This window comes from Glycine soja, chromosome 18 (assembly GCF_004193775.1).
Source record: "Glycine soja cultivar W05 chromosome 18, ASM419377v2, whole genome shotgun sequence".
NCBI lineage: Eukaryota > Viridiplantae > Streptophyta > Magnoliopsida > Fabales > Fabaceae > Glycine > Glycine soja.
In genome coordinates, this window is record NC_041019.1 from 51571516 (window position 1) to 51598730 (window position 27215).

The window sequence follows — 27215 nt, forward strand, 5'->3', positions numbered from 1 at the left end:
AAATAGAAGTCAAAACATGTATCATAATGTGAGTAACCCCCGCTACCACTTTCCACTTGCACAAGCAAAATTAAATGCAGGCTAACTCCCTTGCTGAGAAAAAAAATGAGTTTCTCAACAAAATCAAAAACATAGTATTAAATGCAGCAGCTGGGATCCTCACCCACCCTTTACCCCTCAAAAAAATCACACCCTCCCTAATTCCCTCTCTCTTTCTCTCTCTCTCTCTCCCTTCACAAATGGCTAACAATTCCTTTTCTCATTCCCTTCTCTTATTTTTTTCTTTTTTTTATTCACTCCCATGTCCTCTGATCACTTCCCCCACCTCGGCCTCGGCTACTCCATCGCCATAGCCCTCGCCTTCCTCTTCCTCCTCTCCACACTCCTCCTCTCCTCCTACCTATGCTGCCGCCACAACCGCCGCCGCCACACCCAAACCACCGCCTCCGCCGCCGCCTCCGACGGCGGCATCGTCCTGCCACGTGTCATATTCGTGGCGGAGGACGATGACGAGGATGCCGATGCCTGCATGGTGGTGGGGCTCGACCAGAGCGTGATAAACTCGTACCCAAGGTTCCAGTTTAACAAGGACAGCGATGCGCGGAATATTATTAACACCACGTGCTCCATATGTTTGTGCGAGTACAAGGATTCGGAGATGCTGAGGATGATGCCAGAGTGCCGCCATTACTTCCACCTATGTTGTCTCGATTCGTGGCTGAAGCTCAATGGCTCTTGCCCCGTTTGCAGAAACTCGCCGCTCCCGACGCCGCTTTCTACGCCGCTGCAGGAGGTGGTGCCGCTCTCTCAGTATGCTGCTGATAGGAGAAGAAATAGGTGAACTTTTTTTATATTATTTATAAAAGAACAACTTTTTGGGGGTTGTTGGGTTAATTGGTGATGTGGGTTTTGTTTTTTTGTTGGGATATTTAAAGTTTTCATCTTTCGTATTTTTAGGAGTGGGGAGGAAGGGGAAGAAAATAGAGGGTTTTTTTTTTTAGTTTTGATTTAGGTTTCATGTGAGGGAAATGGGGAAAAATTATTAGGGCTAGTTGGTTGATTATGTAATTCCTCCATAGGGGTGTTTCGATTTGTTTTTTCTTCTCTTTTACATAGATTAATTCAAGTAAATGTTCTAGTAAAAAAAAATCAAGTAAATGTTTGCTTCTTTCTTTATAAAATTGTGTGCTTTTTTGGTTTGACAAGACTTGACTTGTCATATGATGCTTTATGCGGCTCGTGATCATGATTCGTGTGAGTTTTTTTGTTAACGGGATGAAGATATAGTTCTAGAGTTTAGGCTAATGAAATTGGTGTAACACTGTTAAATTAAATACATTTCAAATGTGGATTTAAACTAATTTCAGTGCATTTGAGAGGTGAACTGAAGTTAATTTCAATTACGAATTGTAAGTTTCAGCGGATGATTTTGATTTTAATAAAACAAACGGCCAGCTTTGGTTGATTGGACATTACATAATCCCTTTCTCCATCAACATGGGTCGTTGATACAAATGCCTCAACGAATTTGAAGTTAAATTTTCATTTTTATGTGAATTCAATTCTTCTCACATCACTCAAATCTTTTTTGTGAGGAACCCACCTCTACTTTAGCATCAATTTTCACCTTCTCTTCTGTTGCTCTGACACAAAATCTTGTTTGGTGACAACCTTCTTTTTGCGTTCAGAAATTCAGTAGCTAATAGCTATGATTGCATAAAATTATCTGTGTATAGTATTTTCCGAAATAAGTCTTTGCTGACATTCTTATATTGTCATGCCTTCGTGTTCTACCACTTCATAATAAAAAAATCATTTTCTCTCTTACTTTTGCTCTCGTGTCTTGACCAATTTTTGAGTCGAGTACTTTCTCAAGTCATTGGTAATTTAAGACACAAAATCCCATATCAGAGGATTTTCATTTTATTAGTTTTGTTCATTGCCTTTGCCTCCACTTCATTCAGGACAGAAAGATAATGATGTTCTTTAGCTTCCCTTTTTTTCTCCACTAGTGGACCCATTTATTTGTCCTCATTCATAGATAGCTTGTATTTGATATCCGTTCATTCTGTTCCTGTTTTCTCTCAATATTCTTGTTGTGTGAAAGGAATTAGATGAAACATCCTTTTCAGCAGCATGTAGAAAGAATGTCAAAGGATCCCTGACACGTTTATATGCACGGCCACAATAACCGGTGCTTTTTAGCCTCTAGGATTTTCAAACATTCTTCTACTTTATCATTAAGACCCGGTGAAGTAGTCAACGTAATTCATTTGTGGTCAATGATATTTTACACTTGCTTTAGTTCAGCAAAAGAAAAAGAAAACTGTTCTTATATAAGAGTGTTGTCTGTAATCTAATTTAATTTAAAACATATTGTTGTCTTAATTCACTAAATAATTTGAAAATGACAATAGATACAACATCTTTTTTCTGTTTTTTTTTTGTGAACAAGATACAACATTAGTTAGTTCAGAGAAAAACTCAATTTAGAAGAACTTTATTTCTTTATAGCTTCTCATTATAATGTGGTACTAACTACTAATAGATTATTCTTAAAGTAGTGACATTAATTAATTTATTTTCTTTATTCTCGAGTGAGTGGAAGACTTAGATTGTTGAGCATATGGGAGGCCTTTTTTGACTAATTATATAGAGCCTTAAGTACTAGTGCTTTCTATACTCAGCTGAACTTCTAGTATTTTACTATTAATGTTCCTCCACTTCGGTGCATGTATTAGATAAATCGAAGATGTTACTTTGAACAAAGTGTGAGTGAGAACCCAATATAAGATATTTTTGTTGAGTTGACATCACTATTATTACTGATTGAAATTAAGCATTTGTTAAGCAGTCACAACAGCGGTTGGATAATCCACTAGGTAAGTGCCAAACTCCATTTATCAGCATGCGTTGGACCTTGGAATCTAATCCTCAACATTTTCATTTTGATTTAACATTATGTGATTTCATAGCTTCTGAGACACACTCCATCATACTTTCGTATCTTTATCCTTTTTGGTGGTACACTATCTTCAGTATCTTTGTATATTCACCCATCTGAATCCTGAGGGGTTCAAATGCAATTCGAAATGAACTGAGGGTAACTGCAATTTGTACTTTAGAAAGTTCAAGAGGAGAGATACAGAACAGGATCCAACATCATCAGCTTTTGTACTGAAACAAAGAAAAGTGCCTTTCTTTCTGACATTGAAGGCATATGCATATAATGAGTTGAATAATCTGCAAAACAATTTTAGTATCACAGTATTTAATGCGATTAAATACTGTGATACTAAATATGTGATGGGAAATCAAAAAAGAAACAATGTGATTCGTAATCAAATATGTGAAGAGAAATCAAATATGTCTACACCAATTTATATAAATAATAGAGATGATAGGAGATGCAATAAAAATGTAGGATGAAATATGCGAGAGAAAGAGAAAAAAAGTTTTAGATACGGTAAATTATTTTATATTTTTTTTTTGCTGGCTACTATTATTTTTTGCTAGCTAATTATTGCAAAATTCTATCATTTCCTTATTTTAGAGAAAGCCATAAAGCATAATGCTAGAAGCATAAAGTTTTAGCACACTGTATTATTGACTGGAATTAAACTAGCTTGAAAACTAAGTTCGTGGTTCTGATCACTGATCTCCTATAGTTTTTTTTTTTTTTTTTTGTAACATATCCTTTATTACCTATAGTTTCTAGTGGAACTGTAAAAATTACACTCGTTAAATTTATTTTATATTACATAAAAAGTTAATACTTTAAAATTAAATTTTATTAATTCAAACAATTGAATTTATAACTTTGAAACTGTAGAAGATCGGAATCTGTTCGTGGGGTGATCCTCAGTCAACACAAGGAAATGATGCTTTTGAACAACACTTATCTTAGTTTTCCACACAAACTAATCATCCCTCATCAGCAACTAAACATATATTTGTATCTGTTAAATTTTAAATATAATTTCAGAATAAAAATATCTGTTATTGTTAATATATGTATATACGATGGGATATATATAGATAGATAGGTTGCGTGTTTAGATACACATTATAATCAATGAGTTCAATTTTTCATTGCTCCTTTTACTGAGATGTAAAGATGGTGAGTTTGGAATCTCTTAACCAACAAAGAAATTTAAAAGCACATTTACGCTGTGTGTTTAGATGAGAGAATGGAAATAGGGTTGATAAAAATAGAAAAAAGATAATTTTAAAAAGAAGAAATAAAATATAAATGAAGTTAAATGTTAAGTTATTTGGTTGAAGAGAAATAGATAAAAAAATAGGGTGGATAAAAATAATAAAACTGTTTTATTTGAATAAAATAAGAGAGATTTTAAAGAAAATGTAAATTTATAATTATCTTTTTTATTTTGTTCAAATAATCTATTTAGTCTTTTATCTTCTTTTTTTCAGTTTTATCTTTTAAAAAAAATTAATTTGATCTTTTATCTTTTTTTTAGTTCAGTTTAACACTCTACTTTTTAAAAAGTTTATTAATCATTTATTTTATTTTTTTTTGTTTAGTTTAATCATTCGATTTATATAACATTAACGTTGTTAATCATTTAAAAATGATATTTTTTTTGTTAAAAATGAAATGGAGGGAAAGAAAAGAAAACTAAAACAAAAAAGTTCATTTTTAAATAATTAATGAAGTCAATCTTAAATAAATAAAATGACCAAATTGAAATAAAAAATAAATAATCAAACTAAACCAAACAAATAATATAAAAAATCAAATAAACTTTAAAAGAAATTGAAAAAAAAAAAACAAATAAATCATTTATTCTTTTATTGTTACAATTAGTACAATTAAGTCGAGAAAGGTCAATAAATACTCTCCAGTGCTTTTGTCACCTCTATGAGGTAAAAGTAGCAATTATCTCTTATTTTTTTTGCTAACCAGCATCTATTTTGTGTGAGACCAAAGGAGGACAAACTTATTTCCTCACAATCTCTACTCCACCAAAGATGCATCCATTAACTCAGGTCCTATATATACTAATAGTCCTTCTCAAGTCACATGTGGTGTCTTACTAGTGAGTCCTAAATAATTTGTGGATAAGGGAAGATAATTCAAGATTCCTTCTTTGCGGGTTATAAAAGATTCCTTGACGCATCCTAATGCTTTAGGATTTCCCCTTCTTATTTATTTGTGTAAGCCTTTACCTATTCTGATAGGCCGATTAAGAATGTAGATTAACCGATTAGAGATATCGTCTATAACATACATAGTCTCATAAAATACTGAGTAATTGAAGATGAAGATGATGTGATTTTAATATATTTGGACTGATCTACATGATTTTGTATGGAGTTTTTTTTTTTTAGAGTTGTTCCATGTTATCCCTTCAAAATAATATCATTTTAAGAATTGTATTGATATTTTCATAATTAAATATTAACGTAATTCTCAAAACAGCGTCATTTTAAAGAGATATTATGCAAATAGTTTGAAAAGGGATAACTGACAAATCTAATAGTTTTCTATGACACTAACCTATTTTACACTCCAAATCAAATAAAATAACCTATTTTACACTCCAAATCAAATAAAAATTAAAAGTAAAAAAAATATTAAGAAAATAAAATGATAGAAAAATATGAAAAAAATGGAGAAAGAGGTTAGATAGAATGAGAGTTGTTTACTGTTTAGTGTAGACAAATCCAGTCCTCTTGAGTCCCGAGCCTCAGGTTCGGATATCCCGAACCTCGTTACTCGTGACACGCATAAAAGCCACACTGAGATTCGCACTCCTAGTCCCAACCCTACTCTCACACACACTGCAGCGAGAACCAAAGAAAAAAAAAGCTTCTTCCATTTTCCGAAATCGAAGCATTAGGGTTAGGGTTTTTTCCGATCTGAGAAATTCGCGGCCCAATGGCGGAGGAACCGGAGAGCACCGTCACCACCGGCGCCGCCGACGAATCGCTGCTCGATAAGATCACCGAGAAGCTTCACGGCCACGATTCTTCGTCCTCTTCATCTTCCGACTCCGACTCCGACTCCGAAAAAACCGTTACTTCCTCCGTTAAGGATAAGGTTTTTCGCCTCTTCGGAAGGGAGAGACCCGTTCACTCCGTTTTCGGCGCCGGAAAACGTAAAACTTTTTTTTTGTTCATTTTTTCTTGCTCACTTATTTTTGTTGTCGTTTTATTGCGTTTTGGGTTTTGTGAACAGATTCAATGTGGGAATGTTGTGGATGTAAATTGTAACTGTTGGAAAGGAAAAAAAAATTGGCAAGAAAAAAAGTGACTTGGCCTTGCCTTGCCCCATGTTGTTTATCATTGATCGGGGTCACTAACATGTTAAATAGTGCTTTGTGTTTCTCTTTGAGGCTCCTTGAAATTAATGAGGTTTTCTCAAAATTGAATTTTTTTTAATGTTAGCGACCTTACCCTGGTTCTGGTTTATTATATGTTACGTTTTCAGGTGGTTTTAATTCTAGATGAGTCGAGTTTAGCTTATATAGGCATGGTTTTGAATGATGATAAATAGCTTGTAATGTGAATTTGACTTGGGCTGCATAGGTGAAAATTGGGATGTTAAGTCAAGAATTGAAGAGTTGTTTGATGAGGTGTCATTGAATGGAGAATTGTATGCGATTGTGAGTGGTTTTATAGAGTGAGAAATGAAGTTGCAGTCTGATAATATCTTATGGCTTTGTTTTTTATGACAATATTTTGCAGCTGCTGATGTGTTATTGTGGAGGAACAAGAAAATTTCTGCTGGCATGCTTGGCGGAGCCACTGCTGTTTGGGTTCTTTTTGAGTTGCTTGAGTATCACCTTCTTACTCTGGTGTGTCACATTTTGATACTGTTGCTCGCAGTTCTGTTCTTGTGGTCCAATGCCCATACTTTCATCCACAAGTAAGCCTCTAAAACTTCGTAGTTTGTTGAACAGAGAGGTAGTATAGTGTGTTTTGGGGTTTGGCTTATCTAACCTTTTGCGAGGAATGCCAAATTATGTTGCAGATCTCCACCTCGCATTCCGGAATTTCATCTTCCAGAGGAGCCATTCCTGCAAGTTGCGTCTGCATTGAGAATTGAAGTCAACCGGGGATTTGCTGTTTTGCATAGTATTGGCTCTGGAAGGGACTTGAAGAAATTCCTAGTGGTGTGTAACTTAATAATTTGTTGACACCATTAAATGCATACTAAATAGAAGATTTTTTATAAGTAATCTCTACAATGTTTTTGGGCTAATTGATTATAACTTACCAAGATGGTACCACTTCTTACTGTTCTACAAGCTGCTGTGCTTTAATGGATAAATGGGTGTTTCTAATTTGATTTTGCTTAAGTATAATTCAGAACTATACTATTATCATGATGTTATTTATAATATTGATGATTCTGTTGTTGATGTTAGGTTATTGCTAGCGTATGGATTCTGTCAATTGTGGGGAACTGGTGCAATTTCTTGACCCTGTTCTACATAAGTAAGAATACTTAGTACTACTTTAAATTACATAATTTTTATAAAAAAATGGTATGGAATTTTATTCATTTACATACTCTTCATTTCATGGGCAGCTTTTATCTTGTTGCACACGGTTCCTGTGCTATATGAGAAGTACGATGATAAGATAGATCCACTTGCAGAGAAGGCAGTTATTGAGATTAAAAAGCAGTATGCTGTGTTTGATGCTAAGGTCTTGAGTAAGATCCCATTGGGTCCATTGAAAGCCAAGTTATCTTAGTTGTTAATCTTTGTAACATCAGAAAGAAAGAGCTCCACTTGTTTGCTCAAGGAAGTTGCCAAGGCCAGTGTCTTTTATCGAATGTCGATCTTTGCTATGTTTGGGTTGGTTTTAGGCTGGGTATGGTGTCAATGGCAATCAGTTTGGATTATCTTCAAATAGTAATTTCTCAGTAGTTTCTAACTGTGCAAGCATATGGGTTTTACTGGTTTCTTTTGAAGGTTTGTATGAGTTCAATCAAATTGTTCTTGTAAGATAAAAATACTTGCATGCTTCTTTTTATTTTTATTTATTTATTTATTTATATTTTTAAGTAGCATTCGTTACCGTCTGTGTTTTGGTGTTGGGTTCATTATGTAGAACAATGTTCTAAATATCGGTTTGGTTATGAAATTTTGCCAAAAAACACGGTTCCTGTGGTTGAACCGGTAAATATCAGGATGTTTGCAAGAATTCATTTACAGTTTTTTAAGACCCATGGGATGATTATTTTACGGTTTACTATTTTATATTATTTGTACAAGTATTTGGGAGGATTTATGATAATTTATTAAGTTTATAAGATTCCCGTCGGGGACATCCGATAAAATTGGAACGATATGTTTATAAGTTATTTTTAGTTTATTTCAGTAAGTTTTCTAGAATTGTTTATAAAAATAACTCAAGTTTAAAAGAAAAATAGGTTAATTCATTTTCTTAATTTTTATAATAATTTTTAGAGTATATTTAACTAGTGGGATTTTTTTTAGATTATTCACAATATTCCTGTTTTATTTTTTTAAAATGTCAATAACTTCCTTTATATATATAGAGGTACAAGACCTAATGTCTTAGGTTCAAGTCTTGAACAAAATTGCTTATAGAGGATATCTGTGGTTTAGATTAGAATTAAGGATCACCTTTTATGGAGGGTACATGTGGTATTGAGTGTTAGTTTAATTTTCAAACAATTAAGGGTAGTGCAAGGAAAAAAAAGATGAATATGTACACTGACAAAAAATCTATGAAGTATTAGTGTAATTTATTCTAAATTATATTATACTTAAATATATGTTTATTAAAACATTTATGTACTAAAGTAAGATTATATAAGAAATTAGGAAAAATCATAAACTATTATTAAATGTTTTATAAAATAAACAAAAAAAATGTGGGAACCATGTATGAACTTTTATTTAGTTATAAAATATTTTTGTTGAAGTAGAAAATATTTTATAAGGAAAGTAGCGTTGGTTCTTTACTAAATTTGGATTTACTTGACTTAATTTTGAGTCCATTTTCTTTTCTTTTTTTATTATGTCTGGACGGTTTGAATTATTTTAACATTAATCTGTTCAATTTTTTAACATTAATGTGGACTTGCGGGGAAGAAAAATGAATATACTTTTAAAAAATTAAATCCATTAATCCTATGAAGATGACTCAATAAAAGGCTACAAAAAATAATAAGAATCCCAGTTGACACGAAGTAACAGCAGACCAAACTATCAAAAGATTCTATCACATGATAATCTAATGGAAATTATTTGGTGGGAAAATTCGGTACGTGATAGACAACAAACATATGACTGCAACAAGGGGCATATCACAGTTGGCAGGAGTGAATGTTCTCACCATATTTTAACATTGAAAAGTTATTTTTTTTTTAATTAAAAAACACATTTTGATATAAATCTACAATTGTAATTAATTTGGATACATATCAATTTAAAATAAGATTTTAATTTTTATGTACAATCAATATAAAAGTTTTTGTTATCAACCAATGAGAAATTTTAGTAAATAGGTATAATTTTTAAGAAAATTATCATAAAAGTTAAATTTTTTTATCTTTCAGGGTTTTCTTTTTTCTTTTTGCCAAAGTAGTGTCCATGGATTTGAACCAGCGGCCAGTTGATAAGTAATAACCAGATCTTTTAACCATTTAAGCAATAATTGGATCTTTTGAGCTTGAGGCCCAGTTGAATGGATAACTGCAATGGTCGCAGCAATGTTGATAAGGGTCTTATCGTTGGCAAACCACAGCATTTGTCACGTCGCATCAATGCTTTTAGTTGTTACTGAGTTCATATTAACCTTTTCTTCCTTGGCTTGGCTCTCCACAATGAAGAGGTTCAGCTTTTCATCTCGGATATTATTGAGGCATTGAGCTATGTTGTACTGGCTAAAAAGTCCTTACCAAAACTCAATGGCCGCTTTTCAGTTTAATCTAACCCTCATGCTGAAAAAATAGTAGACTGCTACGGGAAATCCGTCAAGATATAGAATGAGGAGAGATTACACAAACAACAACAAAATCTTATCCCATTAAGTGAAATAAACTACATGGATCACATGATATCATTCAACATATTTAGAGTTTTAGAAATATTATTTATACTGAGATGAGAGATTAATAAAGGAGTAGCACGTAGGCTAGTGAAACATAGTGCATCATATATTATATACTCTATGTATCAAAGAGATAAGAGTGTGGTATTACATGACATACAGCAGGATAATTTTCCACTGTTCCAGTGTTTTAAATTATGCAAGAATAGCCACACAAGATGACGAAGGCAATGAAATGAAAGAATTAATTGAACAATATTACATGTCTACAATTTATCATTGATCTATACCTTTTGTTTAATTACATGGAAAAAAATGTATATTTAGTATCTAGGAAGTCTTGAACTAGTAGTTTTACTATCTGATGATGTAAGGGGAACTGTTGAGAACTCTGAACCAATTTGTTCGGAATGCTGAAAGTATCCACGAGGGTGAGAACTGATGTTTTGATTAGTGGGTGAGTTAATTGATGCTCCAGTGCTAAACCTCTGATTGGAATGTGGTGGAGAAGAATTAATATCAAAACTTTTATCATGTGACTCATCGATGGATTTATCTCTTCCTTCTGACTCCTTCTTCTCTCTTTCTTCTGTTTCCTTGAGAAGAAAATCAACCCACAGATCTGCAAAGGACTGAAATAGGAAATGTACAAATTCAAATTCATGATAAGAAAAATAAAGTAAACTGCGTTAAATGTGACAAAATCTAGAATGCAGTTCAGCATTTGTATAAGATTCTTTGGGTAGATGTTATCGACCAAAGGAACAACATATGTGCAGTGTCTGCTGTAGCATAAACATGGATCATGTTAAAAAACCCCAACTGGTTTTAGGGATATGGTTCACACTTGTGCCTTCAAAATAAAAGAAATTATTGTGTTCACAACATAGATAAAGAAAGACAATAGTCCAGTTAGAATAAAACTTTTAACACCATTCTTCAACCTTATCTCCTTTCTTCTGGGCTGCCAGAAACACCAAAAGGAAGAAAAGCCACACCCTCAATATTCTATTATGATCCAATTGTAAGTATGGGACTTGAGTACCACATTTGGAATTATAGGATTGCAGTGTCGGGTTTAAGGCCTTGGGCTTTCTATTATAACAACAAACTTTTGTGAAGTTCTCCCAGTGTTCTTATCATATTTTTTTCTGCACTTCGCTTTCTAAGTAAGCCCCACGGATAACAAATACAAGATGAGAAGAAATGGACCTGGTTATCTACTCCTACATTTGCAGCTGATTCAGTTGAACCACTTCCTCCCAAGATACCTCCAACTAGGCGGCCAGGAAACCCAAGAACACCACGGACAACACCTTTTCCTGGACCTTGTTGAGCAACACCTATTCTTTGTTTGTCCTCGGTAGAGAATCCCAGCATGCGAACCATTAGATCCAAAACCTGTCCCAATATAACACTTCATGAGCAAGATCAATTTGAACAAGAGATCACACAACTGATAAAAGAACACTGCTTAATTACATGTACTGCAAGGAGTAAACAAATACAGGTGGACAACACAATTTTACTTGGATAAAATAATTAATAGCTCAGACAACGAAATAAAAGCTGAGTCCATGAATCCCCCCAGTGCACGCACACACCAAAAGTTAGGATAATTACATGCAACAGAAAGGAATGAACAGTCCTACATGAGGTATCTTAAGCAACCAAATTAGTGGGCTTCCATACCTCTTTGCTGTGGTTTCTCTGGAAATAAGTGATCAGTAATTTTATCACAATGCGCCTGTCAAAAATACAAGATTAGTATATTAATTTATTCTCAAGCAGAAGCAACATGATGACAAATAACATTACTTGTAAGACTCCATTTCCAATTAAAAACTTTTTAGGAAATTAATGATAGATACAGAAATATTGTAGACAATAGTCCCTTCAAGCATTTCATCTTCATTTAAAACCAATCAGCTAGAAATGTTGGGGGCTCCCAAGTCACATGGCCAGAAGCTGATATTGCATTAAAAATTACTTTGATGAAAAACATACCAACCTGTCAACAAGAAAATCAGAATCCACTGACATTCTATTTAACCGTGTCATACTCTGCTCAAGAGCTCGCCTCAATCTGGAATTGTCTTCTTCAAGCTTGCTTACTCTACTTCTCCATTCCGATTGTACCTTCTCAGATTGAGAAAGCTTTGCTAAAATTTCTTCTTTTTCACTGATCAATACATTTGCTCTGCAGTCTGCATCCTGGCAACCATTTAATCAACATGTTACTTGATTGGAAATGCCAAGTTAACTTATACTTTTTGACTTGGAAAACGTAATAATATATCAATATAATGCAGCAAAGTTTTGAGGAATAATGGGGAATAATATAGGATGATTTAAGCTTTAAGGAATATGAAAAAGTAAATGATAAACTAAAAAATCAAATACAAGGTCAACACCCACTGGCAGGACATTTGTAATTTTGTATTTGAGCTTTCCCTTGGCACAAGCTCTCTCTCTTCTGATAACCATTAGCACTACCACTCTCTCCATAACCACTGATTTCCTTCTATTATCTTTTTGAAATAAGCCTAAACTAAAATGCTTCCAAATTATCTTACCTCTCAGATATGATTCTCTTTGTCTATAAGGATGAAACTGTGTAACAAAAAATACACTTCTTTCTGCTTAAGTGTTGGAGGGAAGCCCATAAGTTAAGCTACCACATTTTCCTACTCTACCAGGATTTGTACAAAAGAAATGATTGGATCAAAAGAATACAGACCAAGACTCTCATGGTCAGCAGAGATCATATTCTTTTGTTGTCACAATCATCATCATAAGGGTCCAATGCTGTTCAGCAAAAGTCTTAAAAATAAAGTATGGGTTGTCTAAAAATTATATTTAGAAACAGTAAGAGAGGGTTTCATACTTTCAACAGTTGAGAAAGCTTAGATGTTTCTTCCTTTGCACGAGCCAAATCTCCTTCTAAATGTTCCTTCAGAAAACAAAATTATAGAGGATATAAGCTTACTACATGCAGCAATAGACAGACAGGCACACACAAAGATATTGATGAAAAATAAGTGAGGGAATGTTAACAAATCAAATCAATGCCAGTAAATTTGTACACAAAAAATTAAAAACAACCTTAGCTTCAATTTCAGCATAATATTGTCCAAGAGCTGTCTGTAGATTTACAAGTTCAGTATTCTTAGCATCTATTGTGCTCATACAGTTTGTAAGCTTCTTGTTGAGGTCATCAATGATTTCCCTGGACTTCAGAATTTCATTGTCGTTTGCCATCTTCAGTTTCTCCTGACTTGCAGTTGCCTGTTTCAGAGTTCTTTCAAGATGTGCTATTTGAGCCCTTAGATAATTATTGCTATCACGTAGTTCTTCAATGATTTTGATATCCTCATCCATTTTTTCTGACTCTTCAGATTCCTAGACAAAAAAAAGCAGGGTGAACATCTTTGAGTGTACTGGGGGAAGATTGATATACTAAATTCATCTGGAATGGATGCAAATAAGTTCATTCATGCTTATTAGAGGTTTGAGGGGACAAAATGTAATACAAGTGGGAAACAATATATTTTGAGATAAACACGACAAATGGATTATGGTAATCAGTACATTGTCCCTTAAAAATCATAATTTGATAAGGCTTCAAAAAAATAAAATGAAACCTTTTCTAACAAATGCTGTTTAAGACGGGTCAATTCTTGTACTGCTTTGTTCCTCTCATTTTGCGTTTCCTTCAATTCTTTACTTAGCTTATGTAAGGATCTTTCCAAGTCTTCGTTCCCTGGAAAACTTTTGGAAGGATCTGGTAACTGCTCCTGGAAAGCCAAATTCCAAAACCCCACAAAAGAGAAGAATGAAGACAACAATTACTAACATGATTCTTGAGGCATAACCTGTAAAGTAAATATTGCTTTCAAGTTTTGGCTCACATCACTGTTACTGCTTGGAACCTTGATCTGAATCTGAGAATCATCAGGTGACATTTTACTAGCCATCCTACTTGATTTGAGGGCAACCTCAAGTTCATCTTTTTCCAACTAATAACAATAAGAAGATAGAATTTATTAAAGTGCAGTGTGGAACACAACATAAAAAAAAGTCATTATCAAACTTTGAGTGATAAGACAGTAGGTTTTTCTGTATTACAATGAAAAACATTAATGCATAAATTTACTAACCTTAAGAGTAGTGTTTTCCTTCTCCAAAGTTTCAATTAGTCTTTTGAAGCTATCCACAGAATCACCTGCTTCTTCATCTTCTCGTCTAGTCAACTCCAATTGCAGACGTTTTATTTCTGATATTTTCTCATTCAATTCATTGTGTAATTTGCTCACCTCATTTGTTGTCTTCCAAGCAATAATACAACATATGTATTGGTTAGATTAGATAACCAACAAACTATAATATAGCCTATCTTATCACATTACATAGTACAACAAACCAACATCCAGATTCCTTGAACAGACATAATATACTACTCAATGGATCATCAAGGTAAACAAGAAAGTGTTCTAGATATTCCCTCTCTATTTAAAATATATTATCTAAAGAAATAGTGATATGGAGAGTTGAAATCATCTGAGAAAGCTGATCCATATACTCTTTAAATTTATAATCATATAGTTTTCATGAATCTAGGCAATGTGTTTATTCCCAAATATATATTTTCATTTGCTTCGTATCATCATATTCTCTGATTTTCTTCCATTCTTTTCTTTTGATTTAATAACAATTTCAATTCACAATCAAAGCAGTTTATCAATTGTGGATTGTCTCTTATGGCAGTGAGCCAAAAATTCACCATAGCACGTATGGAAGATGGCATTGTCGCAAATGTGGCTATATTTAAAAAAGTATAAAATACATACAAAAAAATGGTTTCAATATATTAGGGACAAAAAAAATTATAGAAACACTAAGGAAATAAATTTCAACATATTTCTGTCTGAAGATAAAAAAAACTAACAAAGGTAAACCATAAAACAATCTAACAGTTATGAAATGGTAGGTAAAAATCATAGTTAACGCGTGGTTAATATCTTATTTTATTTTTTAAAAATACTATCTATCCATTGTCTCTACTAATATGGTGTAAAAACATTTTTGCCAAAATCTTGTAGAAATAAATCAAATTTATATCTATGTTTATATAAACTCACTTTGTCTCTTTCCAACTTTAGCAATTTAAGCTCCTCCTGGAAAGACTTGTTCAATTTCTCTTCTTCTGGCATCAAGGAAAGATCAAGATGGTTAGCAGTTTCTATTTAAACATGCAAAAATATATTACAATCTAGATATTCTAAATGCAGAATAATTACCCTGGAATTTTAGCTGAATATTTGCCAACTTTTTGCGTTCTTGCTCTAGTTCCAACTTCATTTTTCGTATCTCATGAGTATGTTGTACTGCTGCTGTGGCTGTGGGACTACTTTTTCCCTCTACCATATCTGCTTGCTCCTAGAAGGCATTCATACATCTGTTGTCAAGTTCATTCATCACTAAAAATAAAAATATAAATCCTATCAAAAAGTTTAAATCAAAATGACCAGTACCAAAAACAAAAATAGAAAAGCGAACAAAAACTTTTTTTTCTTTATTTTTAAAAAATTTCATATCATGCTTCTTAGGACTCCATGAAAAACGAATATACATTTGGACAAAAAAAGATCAAAATAGCAAGTAATATAAATGCAAACCACCTAATGGTAAATCTTTCTACATAAATTCATTATTTGAGGATAACAAAATATCCAAGATGTAGTTACCTTGTCCTTTACTCGTAAGTTTGAATGTTTAGATACCATCTTACTTTGACTAGCATCAGATTCCAAAGTAGATGTGGTTCCATTGTTTGTAGCATAACGATTTTTCATTTGAGTTGTGAACCTATGCAGTGGATTTGGTGATTGGTCATTACTTCCCTGCATAAATATTCAGAGTAATCAACAAGAATCCTTAGTGATGTTGTGAATCTTGATCAGTAGTGTTACTAGAAACTAGAAAGAAAAAATTTACTGCGACTGGAATGAAGAGTACAAGTACACATCAACCCCCCAGAACTTAGCTCCTACAAGGGTCCTCTGTTCTTATAAAATTCCTAAAGAAGTAGCTCCAATACCAAGTTTTTTTTTTTTTTTTGATCGGCGCTCCAGTACCAAGTTGAAGACTGAATATTTTGATGAATTGCTTGAGAGAAAAACCACCCAACAGGGCATATATTCATATACATTCCATGTTTAATTTTAAGAGAAGTAAACATAAATGCAATTCCCTAAGTTTATAAGATAAGCACTATGCATGAATCTGAACATTCATGTGTCCTAGACTTTCAATACAGCAATTCCCAATATCTAAGATTTGTTTCCAACAGTTACTAAAGAATATAACACATAATTTCACAAGTCTTGTGATTTAGAATATAGGATTACCTTGACTGTGTAAGCACCATTTGCAGATGCTGGACTTGTAGCCTCGAAATTCTGTTTTAATGAGCCATTTTCTTTATTCAATCTAACAATCTGATCCTGTGAAGTTGAAAGGCTTGGATAGTTAAACTTAACAAAGGGAAGTAATAAAATATCTAAAATTAATAAGTTAGACAAATTGTTAATTGATTCTTTATGGAACCTCTGCTCTGCCTGAGATAGATATCACCTAATGAAATATAATCCAACAATATATTTGAGAAAATAAAGAACCTTTTGTTTGGGCATACGGGAGAAGGGATCAGAGTCTTAGAAAAAAATAAGGTCCAGGTCCAAATTTTCTATAGATATCATATATTCTTCAAATAGTGCATTACAACTGAGTTCACCTTATTTTATACAAACACAATATAAGGTCCAAATTGGGGATTGCAATGTGCCATGGATCCATCTTAAAATGTGCTGGAAAGTAAGATTAATCATAATACTAGGATTGAAGTTGGGTGGATCAAATTGGCAACTTCTTGATCATAATTTGTGGACAAAAAGTTCCTATAAAAACTCAAGAAAATTATACAAGATTACCAATGCTCTATGGCAGTGAGAGTTCAGCAGTGAGTGCTGATGATAAGAGCAAAAATTAAGTGTAGTGAAGATAAATATTAGATGGACAAGAGGATCTAGAAGATTTAGGAATGATATTATTTGAGAATAAGTTGGAGTAGTGCTTGATGAGAAGATAATAGAAATATGCCTATGGTTTGTTTGATCATGTGATAAGAACACCAATGAAGTACCAAGTGAGAAAAGTGGTTCAAGTGAAAGATAATATGATGAAAAGCAAGGGAATACCTAACAAAACATTAAGAGAAACCATTAAAAAGATCTACTGGTTTTCCTAAAAATTTGGCAGGTAATAGAGCCAGTGGTATTGGTTGATACATGTAGCAAATCCACATTGCAGAATAATTAGGACTGACAATTGTTTAGAAAAATATTAGGTTCTTAAGGATTTTAAATAGCAAAAGCTACACAGAACCAACAGTAGTTCTTCAAGGAAGTAGCCAAAAAAAAAAAATCCAACCTACATGTAAACAATATCATTTGCATACAAATCACAAAAGGGACAAAGTTCGTGTATCAAAAGATTGCCTGTTTCCAACTAACAGTTGACACTGAATGAAATAGGTCCTATTTGGATAAATTTCTCCATAAACACTTGTAGGAGAATAAAATAAGAAGGAAAAGTGAAATATGCTTCTCTCATAAGCGAAAATTTGCTTATGCATAAGTCAAAATCAGCTTTTGGAGAAGTTAAATGAGAGAGCTTCTACAAATTAGCTTATGCATAAGCTAATTTTAACTTATGGGAGAAGTTTATTTTTTTTTTCTTTTTTATTTTCTTCTCCTATAATTGCTTATGGAGAACATTATCTAAACAGAAGCAAAGTTGAACATTAAGTAGCTCCAACAGTCCAACAAAGAAACATCAACAGAAAATTCAACATACTATTGGTAAATATATGTAGAAAAGTAATAACCAGCCATACCTCTTTTTCTTTTAATAGAGCTGCATAATTAACAGATAGTGCTTTAATTTCTGCCTCGGATGCTTGAAGTCTCTTGATTTCTGCTTTATATTGTTCTATCTACAAGAAATACAATAAAATTAAAAAAAAATGACACCTTTAACCATAATAACAACCTACCTCTGACTATTTAAGGGGAAAATATGTGCCATAAAATTTGAATACATTTCACTTTCATGCATTAGGTAAAAGAAAATTCTATAAATTTGCACTGGCTAGCAGCTAGCATGTTCCTTTATTTCATATGAGAAAAGGACTTATTAATATAGAAAAGGAAGATACAAAAAGGGAATAAGAAATCCTCTGAAGAACTAAAGAAAACACAACAAAGGGGGGGATCCAAGAAGCATCAACAATGCATGTCAATCTCTAAGAAGATCTAACAAGGACATCCCCCCTAAAAAGATCACAAGCATAACAACAAAAGAAGCAAATGAAACTACTCAATCCCAAATGAACTCAATAGATGATTGCCATCTGAGAAGATTCTACCATTTCTTTCCAGCCAAATACACCAAAGAACCACAGCCTGAGAACACCCCAAAGCTTTTGGCGTCTTTGCTACTAATAAATCCTTTGAAATTAACACATAGGAGCTTTTGAAGGTCCACAGGACAAACAAACCGTGCTTGCCAGAAACACCAAACAATTTATTCCATTGATAAGATGCTGATGGACAATGCAAAAACAAATGTGAACAAGATTCAGAACTCAATCTACACATTACACAGAAATCAAGACTGAGGAGTGAGAGAACTTCTGCATGTGATAGTAACATTTCTGGAGCCACTTGTTTTCATATGCAGTAATGTAGTTATTTATAATTTTGTCTTTATTTTTTGTATGAGATCACATGACACAAGACAATCCTACACGAGCCGATAAGATCACTATGGGTCGCAAAACTCTCTGTCCGAGTAATTGCCGCAACTACATACCTAGGGTATGAACTCCAAACCACAAGTTTAAAGTTGAAACAATTTCGTATTAGTTGATCCACGCTCTTAAGTGGTTTCATGGTTTGTCTTCTAGTTAATCTGTCAAGTTATCTACACGATGTCACGCCTAGGGTTTTGAAACACCACTCTTAAATCAAACGCAATTATTCGTTATCCTACTTCCACTCTCAAATTCTAAATTCTAATTTGAACTCTATGCGACTCAATTACTCGTAGAGCATTCACAATCACACATCGCTAGCTAACATTCCAACGTCCCACGGCACATTCCATTATCGCATCGCAAAAAAATAATAATCGCAGAGCCTCGCAGCGAATTTCATGAAAACATTACCTCAGGAGAGTAGGGGTGATCGGATGTTCCGTTGGAGGCAGCCGGCGACATAGGAAGCGATTTGGAATGCGCGGAGCTGTGAGAATTGCGGCGATCGGAGACGGCGGCGGTGTGGACGTCGGGAGGGAAAACGACGTCGTCTTCATCGGCGTAGTGAACGTCGAGGGCTATTTTGTTCAAGTTCTCCTTGAAGTTGGCGATTGTGTCCCACATGGTTGAGTTGAGATTTGAATTGTTGATGTTAAATCTGTGATTGGGTGAAGGCGCGCACTGCAATTTTCTGCTGGATCTCGCCTTCGAATCTGTCCCTGCGTTTTCTTAGCAATGCAATCTTTGGTCTAACTCTTCCCTTTTTTTTTTTTTAATTTCATTAAAAATAAATAAATAGTTTATAACTTAATTTATAAGCTATAAATAATACTACTAATACGTGTGGGGCCTGGATGTATTTTCCACACATTATTACAAAGGGATGGTTTTTAGCTAGCACCATAATATTTAAAAATTAGAAAAATTAAAAATTCTTTTGCAGAATTAAAATTTTGTGCTCGATTTTTCTTATACGTATGGTTTCATAAATCTTAAAATTGATTGAAAAGTTTTTTTATCCTATATGTTTTGATCAATATAATGAAAAGTCAAATGATTTCCTTAAAGCATGTGTAAGGATAAAATATTTTTATGTTGTGAATTTTAAGAAATCCAGTTTATTTTGATCTATGCATTAAAACATTCATATTTCTTTGCTCAATACATAAGGGGGTATTTGGTTTAGTTGTTTTCTGTTTTCATTTTTCACTGAAAACAGAAAACGGTGATGAAAATGTGTTTGGTTTGATTTCTGAAAACATTTTCAGTGAAAATGAAAACAGGAAACAACTAGAAAATGAAAACAATAAATTTTCATTTTCAGTATTTTCAGTTGAGAACAGAAACCTTATTTTGATCAAAATGAAATTGCGGTGACAATAAATATAATTTTAAACAAATCTAAAAATACAAAAAGACAATAAATTAATATATCATAAATTTTCAGTATTTTTACTTCTTGAAAACAGAAAACAAGAAATCAAACCAAACATGTTTTCAGAATTCAAATCTTTTGAAAACGAAAACAGTTTTCAGAAAATGGAAACAGGAAATGAAAACAGAAAATGAAAATGCAAACCAAACACACCCTAAGATTCTCACATACTATTTTGATCTCATTTTTCATTTTGTTCCCTCTTTTCTTTTTCTTCTTTTATCTTTATCTTATGTTGTTTTTTTTAGTGTATGTTTGAATGAATGTTGACAAAATTAATTTTGTTTAAAATTGATTTTGAAGTGATATGATTTATGTGTGGATGTTTTATTATAAAATAAAGTTAGGAGTAAAATTCATAATAAAATTTTAAATCAACGCGAAAGTTATTCAAAGTTACTTCAACTTATAATTAATTTTAAATTTTTCTCTAACGTGAAACTAAACATGTAAAAGTATATTCAAAATAATTATAGATGAGAATCAATTCTCCAAAATCAAACTAAATATCCACTTAACCATTCAATGATTTTGGGTTATACCTTTCATGCATATTTGTCTTTCTTTCCCAAGTTAGCTAGTCTTCCTTAAAGTAGGCCTGATTTGGGCCGATTCTAATCCCAATTCTACCAAGTACAAGCAAGCAGTCAGAAATAGCTAATCGTTATCCCCTAGTCATTTTTAGTGCCAACATAAAAGCCGCATCAGTCGATGAACATCAATTGAATCAGTTGTATGTGTCAATGATGGTAAATGACTATTCTTGATATTAAATATTTTTAGCATAAACACTTAGTTTTCAAACCCTAGATTTTCAGAACATCACATTTCTTTTCGGTTGACTTTGGTGTAGCTACTTTATGTTTATGAAAGGGCCGTAACCCTAATAGTAAAGTTCTGGTGGATTGGCTGCTACATTATCTATGATTTCAACGAGCGTTATTGACTAAGTTTGTAGATGATTTTTTATTATTTGTTCTGAAAATATATTGTAAATGCACTTACTCGAATGAAATTTGTACTGTTTGTAGGTTCAATATGAACAGTTACTAAACACTATAGTTTGCCATCTCTCAAACTCTCCTTCTCTCACTCTGGTACGCTCCACTCTCATTTCTTATTGTTCCTTGTTCCTTAATTTATTTTCATTTCGGCATTCTTACGACGGTTCTTTACGCTAAAGGCATTGCATGCTATTATTTGTGTAAATATTTTGTTGAACGTGGTATATAAAGGAATCCACTCCAACTAGAACAATTGTAATCCTAACAAGTCAGAGATTGGGCCAAGCCTTTATTCGAAACAAGAGATTATATTTCACCGATATTTTTTCAAGCATATATATATATATATATATATATATTTGTGAAATACTGGAACAGATCTTAAGGTTCAACAAGGGTAGCATATTCTACTCCTTAGAACTTAACTTTATTTCACCAAATCAAAACAAAATTACAAAAGAAAAACTACATTTTAAGATAATCTTTAAACACTTCTTCAAGCAATTTTTGTCATGGATATCATCAAATTAGCAGTCTCAAATATCTCCACCTTCATTATTTGCACAAGTTTCTTTCGAAACCTGATAAACAATTCATTTATAACTTGTGCGTCAAACTTTGCAGATAAGAGAGGCTCCATTGCAGCTCTTGTGTATGTGGCTATGAATTCAGCTCTTATATTTCCATCAAGAAAAAAATCATCACCACATTCACTTACACCCTCATCCCTAGGCACGGTGAAAACCTCTAATCTTTGAAGAAACAATGACTCTTCTTCCTTAATCAAATGCCTAATTTCCTCAATTGTAGGCTCATACGTTGGTATGTTAAAAGAGTCCAATTTTGCTTCTTCAATCAAACCCTGCAATGTATACCTAATTCTTAATTATAACATGTTATGTTTTAAATACTTAATTAATTTTCAACAGACGGCGTTAGTAATTAATAAAAAAAAATGTTATATATTTACCTCCGAGAGCATGTCATTCAGTGTTAGGCTTATTACTTCCCAAAGGCTTTTTGAAAGAGTTTCATTTTTGCAAGTGCAAGGTAACACTAAGACCATTGCTCCTCCAGGCACAAGTTCCTCCGAACGCGATTTTAGAAATGATTTAAAACCTTCTTGAAACTGCTTAAAGTAAGCTTTGTACACCTCTGAAGGGCTTGTGCTAACTATGTGACAGTTGCCCTTGTTAAGTGATTTTGTCTCCTTAGTCAACCCTGATAACGGATCCTATAACCAAAATTTGATAAATAAGATCAAACACTAAGAGGGTGTTTGATTTGTTTACTATGTTCATTTTTAAATTTATTTTTTTATTATTAATTATAAAAATATCGTCTTGTTTTGCTTTTCTACACACTTTTCTATCATTCCCCACAAAAGAAAAAATAAAGCAAAAATAATTTGACAATTATAAATAAACCAAACACACAATTTTTGTTGACTTAACATCTCAATCAGCTTAGAGGGAGAAAGAAAAAATATACAAAGAAAGAATTAGTTTATTTAACCTGAGAGAGCCAGTGTAGACTGTTGGCAGAATGAAAAAAGTTTATGGAATTACTAGGAAAGAGCCTCCCATGGAAGGATCCAGGGGTGGCATTAATAAAGCATGAACCAAATTCATTTCCCTTATCTCCTTGCAATCTTGTATAGAAATCAGGAAGTGACTTGAAGATGGTATTGAAATCATTTCCAAATAAATCATTGAGAAAAAATTGGAATATCGGTGGTTCACGATTCAAGCGGGTGCATGTGGTATCAACAATATCAATAATATTTGATGTCACAAGAAGTGTGTTTGGTCCTACAGAGCAACCTAAATCTGCTACTTTCATGCAGTTTGGAGAAGAATCACGATACAGTCTTGTTATAGTTTCTTCAAGCATTGGTTTGGCTTTAAGCATTAATTTTTTCTGCATTAAGATCAAAGTTAGATCAATATAAAAAGAAATGAAACAAATTAATATAAAGTTAAAAGATAGTATACTTGGAACGAAGAGTTGTTGGCATAACTCCTTTTTCCCGTGCCACCATTCATGTGAAGCAATAGCTCTCTTCCACTTGATGCACCCAATGAACCCATGATCAATATATCAAGTATCACCCTCCGACCGCTGATATATATATATTTTGCACTTCAACATTAGCTTGAGACAATCTCACCTTTTATAAACTAAAGAAATTTATATGGACTCGTGATTTGTGTGAAATAGAATGGATAAAATTCAATGAGAAATAGAGCTAGATAGAAATAATTAAAAATAAAAAAGTGGAGATTTTTTTTTATCACGTATTTGAATGAATCGAATTCGAAATGTAAGTTAAAATAATAAATAATGTATATTTACATTGCTTGTTGGTTCGGCCATGCAAAAGAACTAAAAAGAACTAAAGGGACATTAATGTGAACCCAAGTGATAAAGGGTATGTAAAAAGTAAAAAAAAAAATATAACTAATAAAATAAATTTAAAACGTGTTGACATATAATTATCATAAGTACTAAGTTGACAGATGTAAATTGAGGTAGTCATCTCACCTTTTCTCTTACTAAGAAGTTTGTTTGGACCTTTTTAATTATAAATTTGTGAATATTTAGTTTTTATATCTAGTTTATCATTTTGATAGGTTACATGTGCTTATTGATAGATTATTTTGTAGGAATTTGAAGTGGATTAAAATAAAATTTGGAGCATTGAGAAAGCTTAAAGTAAAAAGTTATAGTAAATTTGGCTTAAGCCCAAACAGTTTTGGCTTAAGCAAAAATAGAATAGAGCGCAGAGCTAAAGAGATTTAGAATTTGCTTGAGTTTGAAATTTTCGGTTTAAGCAAATTTTCACTAAAGTGCTACAATTTTTAGGATTTAAAGTGACCAGCTCATCATTTTAAAGGGAGGGACTTCGTTGCAGGAAAAGACACCATGTGGTGAAGGAAAAGCTTCCTCATTTTCTCATTTCTCCAATCTTCTTTCTCTACCTTATATTTTGGTGCTATCCATAAAAATAAGTAGCTAGATTTCTCCATTGTTGAAATTAGATAGTAACTAAACCTCATTCTCTCATGTATTTCTTTTGAAATATGTTTACATATGCATCTTGTTCTTCAATGTTAGTGTTTTACTTCTACTCTTAATGTTTGTTATGATTTGTTATTGAAAAATGCTTTCATAGCTTAATTTTGGAATGAAATTGTGATTAAGAAATACTCTCTTTATCTCTTGAATCATAGTAGAACACCCAATAAACCTCAAAGCTAAGAATAGAATAAAGGTTATTGGTTATCTTTGAGTCATTAAACTTAAAACAAGTTCATTTGTTAAATATGCAAGGGATTGACATTTAATGAAAAAATTTAAGTTTTTTTTTTTCACTTAAGGAATTAGAGATTAAAAACTATATATTATTGAACAATGACAAAAATTAACATTGAATCTAAAGTTGGTATTGTGTTTTATTGTAAAGAGAGTTTGATTCGATGAAATCTAATCCTAATAACCTTCGTCGTTTGATTTTTGTTCCATTTTATTATGTTTTTATCCAAAAATATTTCAACCGTGCCTTTGTTTATTTCATCCTTATCGTTGAATGCTATTTTCCTACTTCTATTATTCCATTTGTTAGTTTAATTAGATAGTGAAAATTTATGAATTTATCAAATATTATGTAAGTTTGTGGGAATGATATCTCTTACTTATCGAATATTACTTACCCACTTGATATGTTTGTGGATGAGTCAACATTCACCCATGTGTGTGAGGGCAATTTGAGCCCTAGCTTGTAGCTTCCCTGTGTGTGAGAAGCAAAAGATGTTTTTTTTTTTTTGTGTGGGAGGATTAAGATATTGGTTATATATATATATATATATAGAGAGAGAGAGAGAGAGATTCTTGTGGGGCTCCGAATAATTTTGTGAATTTTGATATTATTAATTTTTTAATCAATCAAATTACATGTTATTTTTTCATTAATTATTTTTTATTTTTTTAAATATAATTAAAAATAACTTTAGAAGTTTGAATCCTAAAATCTTTTTAGTTACTTTTAATATTTTTTATAAAAATATTTTTTTTGGTAAAATATAAGACTAGAACATTTAGATGAGTACTCTTCTTTGTTCTTTTCTTTAACCTTAAAGATGCTTTTATTAATTTATACATAATTTACTCAGTATTAATTACATTAAAGGGGAGGGTGAAATTCACTTCTTTTCTAATTTCTCATGATCTATAAAAATATTCTGACAGTGATTTTGAAATCATTTTATTTATAATTAACATAGTGTAGAAAAAGAGCGAATCAAAAACAATATAGAGACTCGTTAAACAGTAACACTGATTAGATCCCCACAGAAAAAACTTAAATATTGATATTTTCACCAAAAAAAAGGTATGATATTGATATTGATTTTTTTTATATAAAAAGTGTTCGAAATAACTAAAAAGATTTTAGATTCAGACTTCTAAAATTATTTTTAATCATTTTATAATTTTAAAAAGTTACAATTCTAAAATATAATAATAATCAAGGACTAACTTAAAAATAATAATAAAAAGATAAGATACAATTTGATTGATGAAAAAATTAATAATATTAAAACCTCCAAAATTATTGGAGACACACATATATATTATAACAATATTAAACAACGATTAATCCAAAACATCATTTATGCTACAGTATGAGAGATTGATTTGTCCTTGTTGTGTCAGAAAGTTAGAACTAAACTAGTAAAATGCACAGCATCAATTAAGCAAGAAAGGAGAAAAGTCTTACAAACTGGGTCCTGCCTTGCCCTATCAAGCCAAAAGATCTGCTAGCTTCTGCTTCTCTCCTATCTCCCCACTTCTTTGATTTAAAGTGTTCAGTATTTATAGACCCTTTTGGATTCATAATCTGTTTAATTTCTCAGTATCTGTTCAAACACTCCATTAATATAATTATCATCTTATTTACTATATTTATACTTTTTCTTAATTTCTATCTGTCAAATACAATTGTTTTTATTACTCCGTGCCATGCATCGCGCGCGGGCGCGTGCATTATTATTAATTTTTGGTGTTTTGATTGATCTTGCAAAGCCTAATTAATTATTTCTCAAGCTAGAGGACCAGGTCAAATTGCAGTGATGAATTTTCAAAAAAGCCTGTAGATGATGACGATGCTATATATACGCCTTTTTTAATTACAACTTGCAGCGATCAATCTTCAAATTTGGCAGCAAATTAACAACGACGGATCTAGAAGTCTACCTAAGAGGGGGAAAAAGTAATTATTCAACAAATAATAACTTACACGACAATGTATACTGATTTTTTTTATATAAAATTAAAATTAATTTTTATTTCCAATGATAAAGATAAAAATAAGAAAATGTAATAAAAATTTCTATCTCCATTTTTTTTATATTTCAAATGATAAATAAAATAATTAGAAGTCATCAAATCTTACAACAATATATATATATTCTCCATGCAAATTTTATATGACCAACAAATCTTAAGGTCACAATTTTGCTGAAGGTTTAATGACATTGGCGGAATATTTTGCTACCAGCTTAACATCAAATCATTTTGACGAGTTATCATGATGAGGTGTACGAGGATTTTAATTATTGGATAAGTGAAACCACCAAGCCCGACTTGGATATTAGTCATGGTTTTAAGACATTCACTTTGCATAATATGTGTATTATTTACTTTTTCATTTCTTGTAATCTTTTTGTTTAACTTGATGTGGTTTCTGTTGGGCGCCAAAAAGTTTTTTGTGGGGATAGTTGGCCTTTTCTGGTCGTATATAGCCATTTTTTTTTGGAGATGTATATGTCTAACTGTACACCTT

The 27215-nt window shown here is 32.3% G+C and overlaps 5 protein-coding genes across 6 annotated transcripts; 2 read left to right on the plus strand and 3 right to left on the minus strand.

The window, feature by feature from the left end:
• Window positions 1-12: 12 nt before the first annotated feature.
• Window positions 13-1205, plus strand: LOC114395645 (RING-H2 finger protein ATL67-like). Its single transcript, XM_028357474.1, has one exon. The coding sequence runs from the start codon at window positions 302-304 to the stop codon at window positions 839-841; it is 540 nt and encodes a 179-aa protein (XP_028213275.1). The 5' UTR covers window positions 13-301; the 3' UTR covers window positions 842-1205.
• Window positions 1206-5764: 4559 nt separating this feature from the next.
• Window positions 5765-8160, plus strand: LOC114397489 (reticulon-like protein B1). Its single transcript, XM_028359544.1, has 5 exons — window positions 5765-6122; window positions 6712-6892; window positions 6998-7139; window positions 7395-7464; window positions 7559-8160. The coding sequence occupies exons 1-5, from the start codon at window positions 5903-5905 to the stop codon at window positions 7723-7725; spliced, it is 780 nt and encodes a 259-aa protein (XP_028215345.1). The 5' UTR covers window positions 5765-5902; the 3' UTR covers window positions 7726-8160.
• A 1981-nt stretch (window positions 8161-10141) lies between these two features.
• On the minus strand, window positions 10142-19709 carry LOC114396729 (golgin candidate 3-like). Of its 2 annotated transcripts, none has more exons than XM_028358859.1 (15): window positions 19346-19709; window positions 18014-18112; window positions 16467-16562; window positions 15804-15959; window positions 15357-15495; window positions 15198-15262; window positions 14217-14384; window positions 13968-14075; window positions 13701-13853; window positions 13162-13458; window positions 12944-13009; window positions 12068-12270; window positions 11749-11803; window positions 11269-11457; window positions 10142-10688 (listed from the first exon to the last, which is right to left on the minus strand). In XM_028358859.1, the coding sequence occupies exons 1-15, from the start codon at window positions 19556-19558 to the stop codon at window positions 10380-10382; spliced, it is 2316 nt and encodes a 771-aa protein (XP_028214660.1). In that variant the 5' UTR covers window positions 19559-19709; the 3' UTR covers window positions 10142-10379. The 2 variants fall into 2 exon arrangements, with proteins under 2 accessions (XP_028214660.1, XP_028214661.1); XM_028358860.1 differs by having other exon boundaries at window positions 10380-10688; window positions 13701-13847.
• A 2056-nt stretch (window positions 19710-21765) lies between these two features.
• LOC114394836 (7-methylxanthosine synthase 1-like) lies at window positions 21766-22846 on the minus strand. The gene is made up of 2 exons (XM_028356510.1): window positions 22344-22846; window positions 21766-22235 (listed from the first exon to the last, which is right to left on the minus strand). Exons 1-2 carry the CDS (start codon window positions 22437-22439, stop codon window positions 21870-21872), a joined length of 462 nt encoding a protein of 153 aa, XP_028212311.1. The 5' UTR covers window positions 22440-22846; the 3' UTR covers window positions 21766-21869.
• A 4-nt stretch (window positions 22847-22850) lies between these two features.
• LOC114394835 (theobromine synthase 2-like) lies at window positions 22851-23681 on the minus strand. Its single transcript, XM_028356509.1, has 2 exons — window positions 23368-23681; window positions 22851-23293 (listed from the first exon to the last, which is right to left on the minus strand). Exons 1-2 carry the CDS (start codon window positions 23461-23463, stop codon window positions 22880-22882), a joined length of 510 nt encoding a protein of 169 aa, XP_028212310.1. The 5' UTR covers window positions 23464-23681; the 3' UTR covers window positions 22851-22879.
• Between the last annotated feature and the right edge of the window lie 3534 nt (window positions 23682-27215).